Source organism: Pecten maximus, chromosome 7 (genome assembly GCF_902652985.1).
Source record: "Pecten maximus chromosome 7, xPecMax1.1, whole genome shotgun sequence".
In the NCBI taxonomy this organism is placed as follows: Eukaryota; Metazoa; Mollusca; class Bivalvia; order Pectinida; family Pectinidae; genus Pecten; species Pecten maximus.
Window position 1 is genome coordinate 2,355,031 of NC_047021.1, and position 16,542 is coordinate 2,371,572.

At 37.1% G+C, this 16,542-nt stretch overlaps 1 protein-coding gene across 1 annotated transcript in view; it reads right to left on the bottom strand.

Moving 5' to 3' along the window:
* LOC117331312 overlaps positions 1–16,542 on the bottom strand; it is a 69,907-nt gene that overhangs the window by 37,806 nt on the left and 15,559 nt on the right. The window contains 12 exon segments of the mRNA XM_033889981.1: positions 1–195; positions 1,174–1,253; positions 3,943–4,112; positions 4,383–4,512; positions 6,075–6,270; positions 6,555–6,683; positions 12,687–12,797; positions 14,042–14,212; positions 14,341–14,454; positions 14,747–14,904; positions 15,772–15,874; positions 16,239–16,351. Coding sequence (XP_033745872.1) covers positions 1–195; positions 1,174–1,253; positions 3,943–4,112; positions 4,383–4,512; positions 6,075–6,270; positions 6,555–6,683; positions 12,687–12,797; positions 14,042–14,212; positions 14,341–14,454; positions 14,747–14,904; positions 15,772–15,874; positions 16,239–16,351 — 1,670 coding nt within the window.

Below are 16,542 nucleotides of genomic sequence, written 5' to 3' on the forward strand. Positions count from 1 at the left end.
CTCATCCAGGAGGGAGCGTAGGTATAGAGGATTGTTGGTCTGAGGGGCATCAATAATCAACTGTTTCTGCTCGTCACTCAAAGTCTTAGAGTAAACACCCTCCAAATATCCAATGATAATCTCCTTTTTCTGGGACATATCCAGTGGTTCCACCTTCATACTTCTCCAGCCAGCAGCCTTTACTGCCTCAAACGCCTTAAAATACAATAAACACCTTGAGGAGGAATTTGATATACACTGTATTTAACAATTAAACCCTTGGTAGATTGTATTCATTGTCAATATCAATGCAATCTGGGTGAGAGATAGATAGAATGACGCTCGTCATGAATATTTATCTGTCAACCAGATTGCATTGATCTTGCCAATAAATACATTCTAACAAGCGTTTAATTGTTATATTTACATTAAGATACATTATACTTCACTTTCTCTTTGCTAAATCTGGGGTTTAAGTTCAGCTATTCCCCTGCTTGTTCAATTGAAAAAACGGCACATGTGAAATCAATTTCATTGTAGTGCTTGGCCATGGTTTGCATTCAAATTGATGTGTAATGCAAAGCCTCGGCGTGACTATAATCAACAAAGCACCAAAATGAGGTCATATTTACGCGACTGTTCTAAGTCGAAATCCTTGCTAGGTTCAATTCACAAGCAACGCATTGCCAAACATTTTTCTTAGAAAAACTAGCACGGACCCTTATCTGAGGCTACGTGGCCGGCACTGACTTACCAACTGAACTATCACTGACATTTATATGAGGCTACGTGGCCGGCACTCTAACCAACTGAACTATCACTGCCCCTTATCTGAGGTTACGTGGCCGGCACCCTTACCAACTGAACTATTGCAGCCCTCTCAAGTGAGGTTACATGGCCATCGGTCTAACCAACTGAACTATCACAGCCCTTTATCTAACCCACAAGCCCCAAGCATGCTACTTGCGTAATGACTCTTTTTATGTTATCAGTGTCTTGGTTATTGTGATGAAATCATTCAAAGAGAGAACTTGGTGCTGAGGCACAAGTAAAAAGAATAACTTATTTCAAATTAGGACTTTGCAACATAAATTAAAATGTTGATGATTGATAAAACTTGTTTTCATATTGATAAGATGATTATGTTATCTTAAAACCATCCATGTTTTTTAGATTGTTGGTGAATAAACATACCCGTCCTGGGAGTGTAGACAGCAACATAAACACATTTTTAGGTAGATTCCTGGGGATCCACAGTAGGTCATGTTCACCACCTGTAACACAACAAAATAAACATCAACACAAACCACAGACAAGGTTACAGTTAAACATCAACACAAACCACAGACCAGGTTACAGTTATAAACATCAACACAAACCATAGGCCAGGTTACAGTTAAACATCAACACAAACCACAGGCCAGGTTACAGTTATAAACATCAACACAAACCACAGGCCAGGTTACAGTTAAACATCAACACAAACCACAGACCAGGTTATAATTACAGTTAAACATCAACACAAACCACAGACAAGGTTACAGTTAAACTTCAACACAAACCACAGACAAGGTTACAGTTAAACATCAACACAAACCCACAGACAAGGTTACAGTTAAACATCAACACAAACCACAGACAAGGTTACAGTTAAACATCAACACAAACCACAGACAAGGTTACAGTTAAACTTCAACACAAACCACAGACAAGGTTACAGTTAAACATCAACACAAACCACAGACAAGGTTATAATTACAGTTAAACATCAACACAAACCACAGACCAGGTAACAGTTAAACATCAACACAAACCACAGACAAGGTTACAGTTAAACTTCAACACAAACCACAGACAAGGTTACAGTTAAACATCAACACAAACCACAAACAAGGTTATAATTACAGTTAAACATCAACACAAACCACAGACAAGGTTACAGTTAAACATCAATACAAACCACAGACAAGGTTACAGTTAAACATCAACACAAACCACAGACAAGGTTACAGTTAAACATCAACACAAACCACAGGCCAGGTTATAATTAAACATCAACACAAACCACAGACCAGGTTATAATTACAGTTAAACATCAACACAAACCACAGACCAGGTTATAATTACAGTTAAACATCAACACAAACCACAGACCAGGTAACAGTTAAACATCAACACAAACCACAGACAAGGTTACAGTTAAACATCAACACAAACCACAGACAAGGTTACAGTTAAACATCAACACAAACCACAGACAAGGTTACAGTTAAACATCAACACAAACCACAGACCAGGTTACAGTTAAACATCAACACAAACCACAGACAAGGTTACAATTAAACATCAACACAAACCACAGACAAGGTTACAGTTAAACATCAACACAAACCACAGACAAGGTTACAGTTAAACATCAACACAAACCACAGACAAGGTTACAGTTAAACATCAACACAAACCACAGACCAGGTTACAGTTAAACATCAACACAAACCACTGACAAGGTTATAGTTAAACATCAACACAAACCACAGACAAGGTTACAGTTAAACATCAACACAAACCACTGACAAGGTTACAGTTAAACATCAACACAAACCACAGACCAGGTAACAGTTAAACATCAACACAAACCACAGACAAGGTTACAGTTAAACATCAACACAAACCACAGACAAGGTTATAGTTAAACATCAACACAAACCACAGACAAGGTTATAGTTAAACATCAACACAAACCACAGACCAGGTAACAGTTAAACATCAACACAAACCACAGACCAGGTTACAGTTAAACTTCAACACAAACCACAGACAAGGTTACAGTTAAACATCAACACAAACCCACAGACAAGGTTACAGTTAAACATCAACACAAACCACAGACTAGGTTATAGTTAAACATCAACACAAACCACAGACAAGGTTACAGTTAAACATCAACACAAACCACAGACAAGGTTATAATTACAGTTAAACATCAACACAAACCACAGACAAGGTTATAGTTAAACATCAACACAAACCACAGACCAGGTTACAGTTAAACATCAACACAAACCACAGACTAGGTTATAGTTAAACATCAACACAAACCACAGACAAGGTTACAGTTAAACATCAACACAAACTACAGACAAGGTTATAATTACAGTTAAACATCAACACAAACCACAGACCAGGTTATAGTTAAACATCAACACAAACCACAGACAAGGTTACAGTTAAACATCAACACAAACCACAGACAAGGTTACAGTTAAACATCAACACAAACCACAGACCAGGTAATGTTCTCCACTCTGGGTTAGTAACAAGTAAACTATCTGGCATTTAATTAGCATGTATAACATATAATCACATGGAAAATGAACATAATGAGATGATCAAAATGTCTCCATGGTCTTCATCAACCAACTCAACAGTCATCATCTACAGTATCACAGGAATTTTGAGGAACAACTTAACATGCCAACATGAACCACAACAGATCAGGTTTAGTGACAATTAAACCATCAGCCATATTAATGAAAATCAAAGATTGTAAAGGAAAAAGAAAGTTTCCCAACACGTTAATATGATGACAACAAATTAATGTTCCCATTGTCCTCACCAACCCACATCTCTCAAAACTCTATCTTGTTACGATTTAGTTTTCAAACAAATGTTATCAGAAGTATTAGTTTTATCCCAAAAGATAAAAGAAAAAGCTGCTGCAGTATATTTTTTAACAATCCCTCGTACAATATTATTCTCCCATATACCTTTTACATCACATTCTGTTGCTAAATAATAATAACCTCATCAGATTATCTACATGTTGATTGATTACCACATAGACTATATAGTACAATAGACACATTACAATAGTCCTATTGGACACGATATCCACCATATCTGTGAGTCGCCCACTAAATCTGATGTGTTTTCTATATATACACCAGCAGTCTCAGGACTCACCCTCCTCGCCAGAACCGTCGTTTAGTTGGTTTAGAGCATCAAACACAATCACACATCGGCCTCGGGATGCAGCCAACTTGATCCAGCGGCTGAGGTCAAGTACCAAATTGGTGTCAGATGTAGGCACATTCAGTTCAATGTCAAAATATTCCTTCAGCTCCTCATACAACCTGAAAAAAATATACTTTTTATTTTATTTTTAAAACAGTTGTTCTATTTGGTCCTAGATTTCAATCAGTATATCTTATAGTCCTAGATTATAATCAGTATATAAAGTCCTAGATTATCATCAGTATATAAAGTCCTAGATTACAATCAGTATTTATCAGTATTACAACATGGTTCAGCTATAATTGTGTTAATTATTAGGACTATCTTAAAGTTGTTTGTGTCAGTTAGAGGACATATGTGCTACAATCAGGATTATTTTCTTATTTTACCTGCGCAATAATTTCAGGTAGGAAGCACTCTCAGCTGAACTGCCGATAAAATGGACAAAGACAAAACTATCCTTTTCCTTCTCACGGACACGCTTTACCCAGTTAGCCACAAGTGCAGACTTTCCTGATCCTGAAATCCGAAAAAATTTGTCAAAGAATAAAACTATCATCAGCACTCAATGACATCCACCTTCCCAAATTTGACGGCCATATAAAAAGTGGCCTTGACCTTGGCAACAGAAAATTGTAAAACTTTTATAATATGGCACATATAAGTGTTGTAGAGTGCTTTTCTGTTTGGAATTATGTTATAGCAGACAAATTGACAAATGGGTAGATCCTTAAATTACTTAAGTCCATCAGATTCTATATACAGTCGAACTCGGTTGAAATGCTCGGGGAATGAAAAAATACTTCAAATTAACCGGGTTTCAATATAACCGGGATCCAGCCTTTTGCCGACATATTTCAGTACCGCGCTACGTCAAACAACACATCATTGTTCAATATAGTTGATTTTACTTAGTCAGTATTTACAATCGGTTGCAAAATGATAATAGTTTCACAGTTTATTAAAAATAATGTTAAGTTCGACGGGAGAAGTCTTCGACTGTTGCTTGTTTTTGTTTATGTTGAGTTCGCGGACACACGTGAGAACAGTTTCTGTACATCCGGGCTACTTTCCAAGAAACTACCGTCTGAAATCAGACATGTACGTCGATGATATATGGATTTTCACAAATTGTTTGAGAGTCGTCAATATCACTGTTCTGGTTACGTTGTTATCATTTTCTGTTGAATCCCTAAGAATGGCCTCGTCATTTGTAATTGTCTCGCGTGTAGTTAAATGAGAGTCAATTTAGATGTATATATGTAGCAGAAGTCAAAATAAGCTGTGTCCCTCGAGGTATATTCGTAAACAAATACAGATTCATGCTCATAACTAATGCATTTAATAATTAAAAGTCACAATATGTTTGTATTGTGTAAATCAGCATTTCATTTTTACCTATCTATTGATCGGACGCACATACCGTAACGGCCGGTAATTATATAATCTAAGCCAGTCGTGGCGACTTTCAATTTAAGCAATACATAAACAACGGTTTAGCATTGCCGGGGGCAATAATTTCCTTTCAAATAAAGCGATATTTCAAATAAACCGATTTCAAAATAACCGATGAAACAATACAAAGACAAAGAAGGCATTTGGATGGGTATTTTATTTCACTTCAAATTAAACGATATTTCAATATATCCGATTTCAAATTAAGTGAGTTCGACTGTATATCTGTAACAGGAGAGGAGAAAATGTAGCGGCCAGACCGGGGTTCGAACCCTGGACCTCCGAACACTAGCCGGATGCTCTACCAATTGAGATACCTGGTCACCAAAGATCGACCCAGTCCAGTCCCGCTTCACACCTCCCTCCTTTTTTCCAAGTCTTGATCTTCACCCTCGAAGACACACGAGACCCTTACACCACCACCGTGGGTATTTTAGTTGGGCGCCAATTTTGTAACAGGAGAGGAGAAAATGTAGCGGCCAGACCGGGGTTCGAACCTGGGACCTCCGAACACTAGCCGGATGCTCTACCAATTGAGCTACCTGGTCACCGATGATCGACCCAGTCCAGTCCCGCTACATATCAAACATATGTCACTCATTTAATTCCAGTACAGTGTAACATACCTGATTCTCCTAGTAAAACAAATGGCTGATCAGTTTTTTCCTCCATGACTTTGTCAATGTCAATAAAGTACTGTTCTCGTCCAATGTACACCTGTGTCCTCGCATCACCAAATGCCTGGTGAGCTTCCTGTTCTCGCTCCAAGGGAGTTAACTCTGTACCGATTGGGAAGTCCTCATTCACACAAATCTCCAGGTCCTAAAGGAGATATCACAGATGATCGAGAGATGTTACTGTATTGGTCAGGCATAACTACAGAAATACTTGCGGGACACTGAGAACCAGAAAATCTTGATTTATATTTCCCTCCCAAACTTTATGACGGTTTTCTCCAGGACTTACCATGCATGGAATTCTTTTGCTATTTCTGGATTCTTTTAATTCCCCACATTTTACAGGAATAAAAATGATGATAACAATATTTGCATTAAACAGATAGGATAATCAAAATATACATAAATGATATTTTGGCTCTACCATACCTCCTTTATCATAACACACACTTCCTCAGGACTGGCAAACTTGCGAGTGTTGAGCTCATCATTGGTTCCTACTCTGGTCCTTAGCTGGGACTGGCGATCAAAATGCCATTCAGACTCAGCCGATCTTTTCTGGAACAATGGGACAGTCATATCATTAAAATGATGGAAACAAGACTACGACTGATTGGTCTATAACTCACCTAATCAAAGTACTGAAAGTACTGAAGACACAAACGAAAACAAATTATTTTAACTGCTTTTGTTTAGTGGGGACATGGTCAACTTTGTATGGAACATCACCAATACCTGATTAGGACTAGGACAAAATATTGGCAAGAAAAGAAATTCATATCTACTTTTGATTGCAAGTGCGTCTTGGCAGCTAATTTTCAGAATAGGTACTCGGGTAATCTTATTTGACATCTTCAATGGGTTAATGTATACGTAGTTGTAGATGTAATATGAAGGTCCTAGATTACCTGTAAAATTAATGAGGCCTTTCTTTTCAAACTTTTGAGGATCCCATGCCTATAAGCGCTTCACAAATTATCATTATCATTAGCATTTGAAAAAATATTTATACATTTGATGTAGCGCCCCATCTAGCTACCAGCTTTTAGATAAGAGAGAGCTCAGGTTAAAAACATTTGTGTGATTGTTTTAGGATTTTATCGTGTGTGCGAGCCCTGGTTTGAATGATGTTATGTCAAGGTTTTGAATGATATTTTGTGGCAGATTGTTCTATCCCTTCAGTGCCTTCTGTAAAATAGCGATAACAAACTTCAATTGTCAAAATACAATATGGCTGCCTGTCGGCCATGTTGTTTTCCGATTAGTATCAAAATGCAATATCCATAACTAGGCACCGAGGGAACCTACATATAAAATTTGAGAAAGATCCCTTCAGCACTTTCTGAGAAATAGTGATAACAAACTTCAATTGTCCAAATCCAAGATGGCTGCCTGTCGGCCATATTGTTTTCCGATTGGTCTCAAAATGCAATATGCATAATTAATGTAAGCACCAAGAGGAACCTACATATGAAATTTGAGAAAGATCAATTCAGTGCTTTCTGAGAAATAGCAATAACAAACTTCAATTGTCAAAACCTAAGATGGCTGCCTGTCGGCCATATTGTTTTCCGATTGGTCTCAAAATGCATTATGCATAACCACCCACCAAGGGAAACCTACATATCAAATTTTAGAAAGATCCCTTCAGCACTTTTTGAGAAATTGCGATAACAAACTTCAATTGTCCAAATCCAAGATGGCTGCCTGTCGGCCATGTTGTTTTCCGATTAGTCTCAAAACGCAATATGCATAACTAGGCACCGAGGGGAACCTACATATGAAATTTGAAAAAGATCCCGTCAACACTTTCTGAGAAATAGTGATAACAAACTTCAATTGACAAAATCAAAGATGGCTGCCTATCGGCCTTATTGTTTTCCGATTGGTCTCAAAATGCAATATGCATAACTAATGTTAGCACCAAGAGGAACCTACATATGAAATTTGAGAAAGATCAATTCAGTGCTTTCTGAGAAATAGCAATAACAAACTTCAATTGTCAAAACCTAAGATGGCTGCCTGTCGGCCATATTGTTTTCCGATTGGTCTCAAAATGCAATATGCATAACTAGAAACCAAGAGAAACCTATGAAATTTTAGAAGATCCCTTCAGTACTTTGAGAAATAGCGATAACAAGAATTGTTTACGGATGGAGGGACGGACGGACCACTGACGCAGGGCGATTTGAATAGCCCACCATCTGATGATGGTGGGTTAAAAACACCTGGGTCTGATAAACAGACTCTGGAAGCGTAGAATGCGGATGTAGACAGGGCAGGGTATACCATCACGACGGGCACATTAAACTAAGCACTATATTCAAAACTTAGAATTACATGCTCATATCAGCTCAGACTTGAGACAGTTTCTTAAGAGTGAACATGATTTTCATATAGCACTCTACGTTATATGTTTACACTCCATACTGTGTAGCTACAAATCATCTATACAACAAAAACACATTCATTCACATGTACAGTTCAAATCAATTTGAAGTGGAATTTTGTTTTTCACTTATGTACATTGCATCAAATATTCTCCGCAATAGTATATGTACCATATACATAACTGTAACTGCATGATACATATATATATGTATGTATGGTATATATATAATGTTAATTAATGTTAGTGAGATGTGAATGTAGCTATATGTATTGATATCATCGATTTCAAAATCAGAGTTTTTTTTTTAATCTGCAGCATCTGTCAGATGAAAATGTAGTTCGAATGCCCAAACTGGATGAACTGTACATGTAGTAGCATTCTTCAAAGTCCATTATGAATGCTTTTCATACAAATGTATTTCTTTCAATTGTTCATGTGTTTAAATTATTAGAACACTGAAGTAATTTTTATTTTCATAAAAATGGAAGTACTGCTTATCTTTAAAACTAAATTGGATATTGATAAGATAAATTTGCCAAAATGTTAAAAATCAAACCTTATTAAGTAGAATCTAAACAGTTGTAAATGGCTAAGCCCACTATTCTTAACAACAAAATTACTTATTTTGATTCTCTGTCAAATATAATCAGGTTACTTGAAGACTTTGTCAGAAAAGTTAACACATATATACATTATTAATAGTTGCTTTAATTAAATTAATCTGAATTTGAACATTAAACCGACTTAACAATTTAAATGAAAAAAATGTGTTTTCACCATTTACCATAATTGACAAGAAGAAAATAATTATTTAACTCAACCTATGATATAGTATGTAACAGTCATCAAGACAATACTATTATCTTTAGTCATGCCAAGTTATTTCACAATAGGATATATGCACAACACAAAAAAGTTTTACAAATTTTTGTTGTTTAGAAGAATAATGAACTTAGTAATTTTTGCTGTTCTTCTCAAATAATATGTACTAGTGTTGTAAAGAAAAAAAGATTAAATAATAATAATAAATCTAAGTGATAATAAATTATTTGCATTGATTTATCAATACTTTACTGTGCATTAGTTTAAAGGTTAATTTAATTCAGAAGCTGAAATGATTTAAGACAGAAAAAACCGCAGATGTAGGAATATAACATTTCCACTGCCTTTAAATATCTCTGGTTAAATTTAGCAATCAGTACATTTCCATGAAAAATGGTGTTTTCTAAAGAGTTACTGCCCTTTAACCGTCCCTGAAGCGTTCAAAACTCCACCAAACATAATAAAGGTCTATGTAGATGTACATCGTAGACCCCTTTCTTTTTTATAATATGCTTCGACTGTTATGTAATATTTCAAATGATAATGATAGATCATTTTCTATTTTTTTTTAAACCATCACGAATATTAGAAAAAAAGAATCAGTCGCTATAATTAGAGATGAAATTTTCAGTGACGTCTACATCTGCATGCAGACAGCCACGTTAATGCGGTACGCGTTCTGTAAACGAAAAACTTCATGTGCATTACGTAGGATATAATCAATAGATCCGAAGTCAATATTAATATTCACAAGTCCATTTGACATTTCGAAACCCTATTCAGTGAGAATTTATTTAACTTTTTATTTGCAAACATGCGTATGGTACTCGACTGCCGTTGTTGTGATATTGTCATGATGAATAGACAACTTTTTTTCTTTCGTAAAAAAACATCTATATAATCTAACCATCTGCAGACTACATCAATCACATGCAAGTTAATATTTCAGTGAGAAAATGACATTCAAAGTTGGGTTTGATCACCTACTCTTTCTTTTATTATTGTTTACATTACTGAAAGATGGCGGACAAAATCGGATGCTGGATGAGTGATTTTTCAATGTACAAAATAACAACGATATTCCGACGAAACTTTATCAATATTATAACCCATTCAGTAACATGCCACCAAAGAAAAAAAACACATACAGTGGCGTAGGAAGTCGTCAAAAAGTGGGGGGGCAAAATTTTTTTTAACCTTAAATTTTACACACTAAACAAATCGTATGCCATCTCCGCAAAATTAGCCAATAATTATCATTTCAACATCCCATGATAGTTTTGATAATTTATGTAGTACAAAATAAGTTATTTATGCAAATCAGAATATATATATTAAATATAGCAAAACATGAATCACCAGGCCCGCCCAGGGCGGGGGGGTCCAGTAATTTAGTAATAATGCGAGCGCCGTAGGCGCGAGCCGATTTTATTTTTGCGGGGTCCGAGGGGCCGCCCAGCGGGTCCAGGGCAGCGCCCTGATATGGGGTCAAGGGGGTCTAAGCCCTCCGCGGAAAATGAATATAGTACATTTCCAATAATTCGGGATCAGGCGCGGATCCAGGAGTTTTCGAAAGGGGGGTCCAGTAATTAAGTGATCATGCGAGCGCCGTAGGCGCGAGTCGATTTTTTTTCCTTTTTGCGAGAGGTCTGGGGGCCGCCCAGCGGGTCCCAGGGTGGCGAAGCCCCCATGTAGATCTGCAATCGAAAGGGGGGCCAGTAATTTAGTCATAAAGCGAGCGCCGTAGGCGCGAGCCTTTTTTTTTTTTTTGTATTTCCTCGTACCTGTCGGTAATAAGTATCACTCTATTCACGTTAAAACCGCGCATTCTTCTTCATGTTGTGTTTCTGTCTTTTTTCTCATTATGAACTCAATTAACTTCACAAATTATCATCAACTTATTGAATCTATGTGATGAAGTTGAGCAAAATTTCTTATAAAGATATAAATATTGACTTACCAGGCTGTTGCACAGGTCTGAGGATTGATATACTAGTATAAAAGTCGGAATGTTCCGGATGTACAAGATAAAGTTTTTATCGTTGCCTTCAAGAAAACATTATCGGTTCGGAAATATACAGATATTTATCGAAATGAATATATAAATTCGCGTTTTATCCCCTTTTTTTAGATTTTGGATGTCAAAAAGTGGGGGGGCAAAAAGATATGTTTGCCCCCCCACTGAAAAAAGTGGGGGGGGGCAAGTGGGGGGGCAATTGCCCCCCCTGCCCCCCCGCTTCCTACGCCACTGACATAGATGTCGATGATGAAAATTCAGCGTGATGTTAGTAGATTTTTCTTCCGGGTCACAGGTAAGCAGCAATATGGCGCCAGCGAAAAGTCGATTGTATCATTCCGCGTGAAATCTAATGCGTACAACGCGGAAAAATATTCTTACGTATCATCGACAGAACATACTTAAATTAAATACTTTGAAAACTATCTATTTGTGAGGTTCTGTTGTTTTGTCATATATCTAACGAAACTGCAGTGTTGCATTTGACTCCGTAAGTCACGGGACTATTTTTTTTTTGCGATAGAATATGATTGTGAAGTGGCAGTGGAAGTTGTGTCAGAGCGAACGAAAATGCCAAAAAAAACCACATTGTCCTGTCAGCTTTTAAAATACAACAAAACAAAAGGTGATTTTTTTTAATAGCTGAACTTCACTGTATGTCATTTTTTATCGTGAAGTTAAACAAATATTTACTGCATAACATTACGGAGTTACTGTAAAGCAACGTTTAGATTGGCCAACAGCAGTATCCGCCAGAGCCCTCAAAAGCGCTGACATAGACTCAAACTTACGTTTGTGTCTACGTTTGTGTCAACAAAACAAAAGGTAATTTTTTTATAGCTGAACTTTACTATATGTCATTTTTTATCGTGAATATTTACGATATTTACAAATATTTACTGCATAGCATTACGGAGTTACTGTAAAGCAACGGTTAGATTGGCCAAGGCAGTATCCGCCAGAGGGCATCGTAGATTTTGTCAGCTACACCTCAAAAGCGCTGACATAGACTCAAACTTACGTTTGTGTCAAAAACAGTAACAAGTACTGAACAGTACTGTAATCAAAACACTTAATTACTTAACAATATCTACAACAGAATGAGTATTGTCTATTTGTAGTGGATTTCTATTTCTGGTTCGATAAAAAAGATTGATTAGAATATCTCAAAAATATACCATATACATGATAATCCCATGGAAAAAATAATATTGTACAGTTGCACATTATACACATTCATGCTTTTAAATGTGTGATTTATATACTAATAATCAGAACATTTTACAATAACCTTACTACATCATACCAGTATATGTCTGAATATACTTACTGTATAATCGCTGTCACTCATCTCTGATTTTACTGGAGGGTCTCGGAGGTAAAAGAAACTTCTTTGTTTACTTCCTTGAATGTTATTCAACACACCATGAAGCACCTCTAACTGAAAAACAAAATTCACAAGAAATGATTTAAATTTTGAACTTGATGGATAATGAATTACAGTAACTGTACATACTCAATAACTCTAGTATTGTACCTGAGCTGTGTACCTGTTATAACGTGCCTACCTGTACATGTGTAACACTAGTATTGCCCCTGAGAGGTGTACCTGTTAGAACGTGCCTACCTGTGTAACACTAGTATTGTACCTGAGGTGTGTACCTGTTATAACATACCTACCTGTGTAACACTAGTATTGTACCTGAGATGTACCTGTTATAACGTGCCTACCTGTGTAACACTAGTATTGTACCTGAGGTGTGTACCTGTTAGAACGTGCCTACCTGTGTAACACTAGTATTGTACCTGAGGTGTGTACCTGTTATAACGTGCCTACCTGTGTAACACTAGTATTGTACCTGAGGTGTGTACCTGTTAGAACATGCCTACCTGTGTAACACTAGTATTGTACCTGAGGTGTGTACCTGTTAGAACATGCCTACCTGTGTAACACTTGTATTGTACCTGAGGTGCGTACCTGTTATAACATACCTACCTGTGTAACACTAGTATTGTACCTGAGGTGCGTACCTGTTATAACGTGCCTACCTGTGTAACACTAGTATTGTACCTGAGGTACGTACCTGTTAGAACATGCCTACCTGTGTAACACTAGTATTGTCCCTGAGGTACGTACCTGTTAGAACGTGCCTACCTGTGTAACACTAGTATTGTCCCTGAGGTACGTACCTGTTTGAACATGCCTACCTGTGTAACACTAGTATTGTACCTGAGGTACGTACCTGTTAGAACATGCCTACCTGTGTAACACTAGTATTGTACCTGAGGTACGTACCTGTTAGAACATGCCTACCTGTGTAACACTAGTATTGTACCTGAGCTGTGTACCTGTTAGAACATGCCTACCTGTGTAACACTAGTATTGTCCTTGAGGTACGTACCTGTTAGAACGTGCCTACCTGTGTAACACTAGTATTGTACCTGAGATGCGTACCTGTTAGAACGTGCCTACCTGTGTAACACTAGTATTGTCCCTGAGGTACGTACCTGTTAGAACATACCTACCAGTGTAACACTAGTATTGTCCCTGATGTGCATACCTGTTATAACATACCTACCTGTGTAACACTAGTATTGTCCCTGAGGTACGTACCTGTTAGAACATGCCTACCTGTGTAACACTAGTATTGTACCTGAGGTGCGTACCTGTTAGAACATGCCTACCTGTGTAACACTAGTATTGTCCCTGTATTGATCAATCCACCCTAGGTTGGGGTGATTCTCAATAGCATAGTCAAAACTTTTCATCAGAGCTTCATCTTCCTTGTCTTCAGGCTTTGACCAGCCAAACCTCTGACCAAGCATGCAGATGAAATATGGCCTACACCGGTCAATCTAAGACAAATCAAATCAACAGATATTATACAAACACAGAAAATTGATATAAAAAAGTATAAAGGCTTCAGGCCTCATAACAGCTAGTAAGATAAAGTATCCATTAAACGTTTAATAATGATACATACCTCCTGAAGACATATTGCAATAGTCTGGCCAGTCTTTGACTGTTCATCACTAATTCCCCATCGCAGGTCAACATAGGTGAAGAAAACACCTCTCTCGGAGCACATTTTGTTGATCTACAAAGAACAAGACAAAAACTGTATCATCATTGTACAGGAAAGTGAGTTTTGGTACTTCTTAATTTAAATGCAGCAGTTAGTTTTTCGGTCAACATTTTGCACATTTCAAATTATTTCTTTAACTTACAAAAAAAATCCTACCTGGCAATGTATAAATTACAAACTAAAAGGCTTGTTCTCATTTCCTAACAAAGTAACCAACCTACATGTAACTTCTGTACTTAGGAAATCACTAAAGGAATTACCAATTAACATTCCTTAACCTTTAATAAAAGTCCACAGAATATACCTCTCTGAAGGTTTTCTTGATAAGTTGTTCTCTCTCATCACTGAAATCTTTGAAAGTACTCGACACAAAAACCCGAATCTCTCTCTTTCTGTGTTTACGTGGCTTTCTGTTTCTACCAGGTATGTACTTCTGGTTGATCACCTCAGGGTCCTTCAACACTGCCAAAGGTAAAAGGTCAAGTTCACATTTCATAGTCTTTTATTCAATAGCACACAATTAATGTAAATATGTAAAAATGCCAGTGACTGTCAGAGATATGTTGCTATTATATCAAACTTATATGGTGTGTTAATTATAATTAGTACCACATCCTGAAGAAAGAGTGTCCCAAAATCTATGCTGTATCTCAAATGCAGAAGAACTTCAATCAGGATGTTTGTCACTTAAGCTTGGAGATCATGCAGTTTAAAACAATGAGGTTGTAAGATTTCAAGACAAGATCGAAATGTTGGAAAAAACAATCAAATCAAAATTTCACTTAAAAGTGCAGCTCCATACACGTACAATGGCTACTAAGTATCCTTCCAAGTTTTAGACCAGTTGAAAAGGGAGATCCCTAGGTCAATTAAAATGCAGAGACAGTACTTTACATTAAGATTTGTCCTCTACCAGTACTAACAGATACAGACATTTGTCCTCTACCAGTACTAACAGATACAGACATATGTCCTCTACCAGTACTAACAGATACAGACATTTGTCCTCTACCAGTACTAACAGATACAGACATTTGTCCTCTACCAGTACTAACAGATACAGACATTTGTCCTCTACCAGTACTAACAGTTACCTACCTTTGTCCTCTACCAGTACTAACAGATACAGACATTTGTCCTCTACCAGTACTAACAGTTACCTACCTTTGTCCTCTACCAGTACTAACAGATACAGACATTTGTCCTCTACCAGTACTAACAGTTACCTACCTTTGTCCTCTACCAGTAGTAACAGATACAGACATTTGTCCTCTACCAGTACCAACAGATACAGACATTTGTCCTCTACCAGTACTAACAGTTACCTACCTTTGTCTTCTACAAGTTCCATGATGAGATCCTTGTTATCACTAAACATCTTCACAACAAGTTTGTCTCGATTGGCAGTAAAGGCTGCCTCTGCTGGATTGATCTGTAAGATAAAAAATTTAAAAATACAATTCAGAGGATGACCACCATTTTGTCTGTGGGCCATCCTGAATGTGTTTAATTGTCCATGTAGTGTTTGAAAGTCCCTGGTTCAAGTTTTCAATAGTCATTACATTTGTCATCCCCTCTGTTAGCAATCAAATACAACACAGTGCCTAAATATAGTATACCAGAAGAAAGTAAAGGGGCTTATGTACATCACTGGACTATTAAAAGAATTCGTTGATGGAGCTCAGACATCAATGTGATGGGGATAAGTGTTGGTTTAAGTATTTGTCTACAGTTCAGAGGTCCCAGGTATACTTTATCTGTTGTATAGCTACATCCTAAAGTTATTGTATATTTACCTGTATGTCTGTGAAACTATCATCAGGTGCTGGTTGTGTCTCTCTCTTCACCCTCACAACGGAAGTGGACATCAGTGGACCGTAGTGGCCGGCCCAGTACTTATCATCCTTACCTGTCAAAACAGATCAATAACAAGTGTTACAGTAGTTGTTGTGAGGCTTAAACTTACATATCATAGAACAATCTACACCACAATAGGTAAATATAAACTGGACAAGGTCAGATTCTTTTCACTACACAGTTGCTGATCATTTAAGACAGGAATGTCTATAAAATCCTACACTAGGAACAAGCACCTGTTTC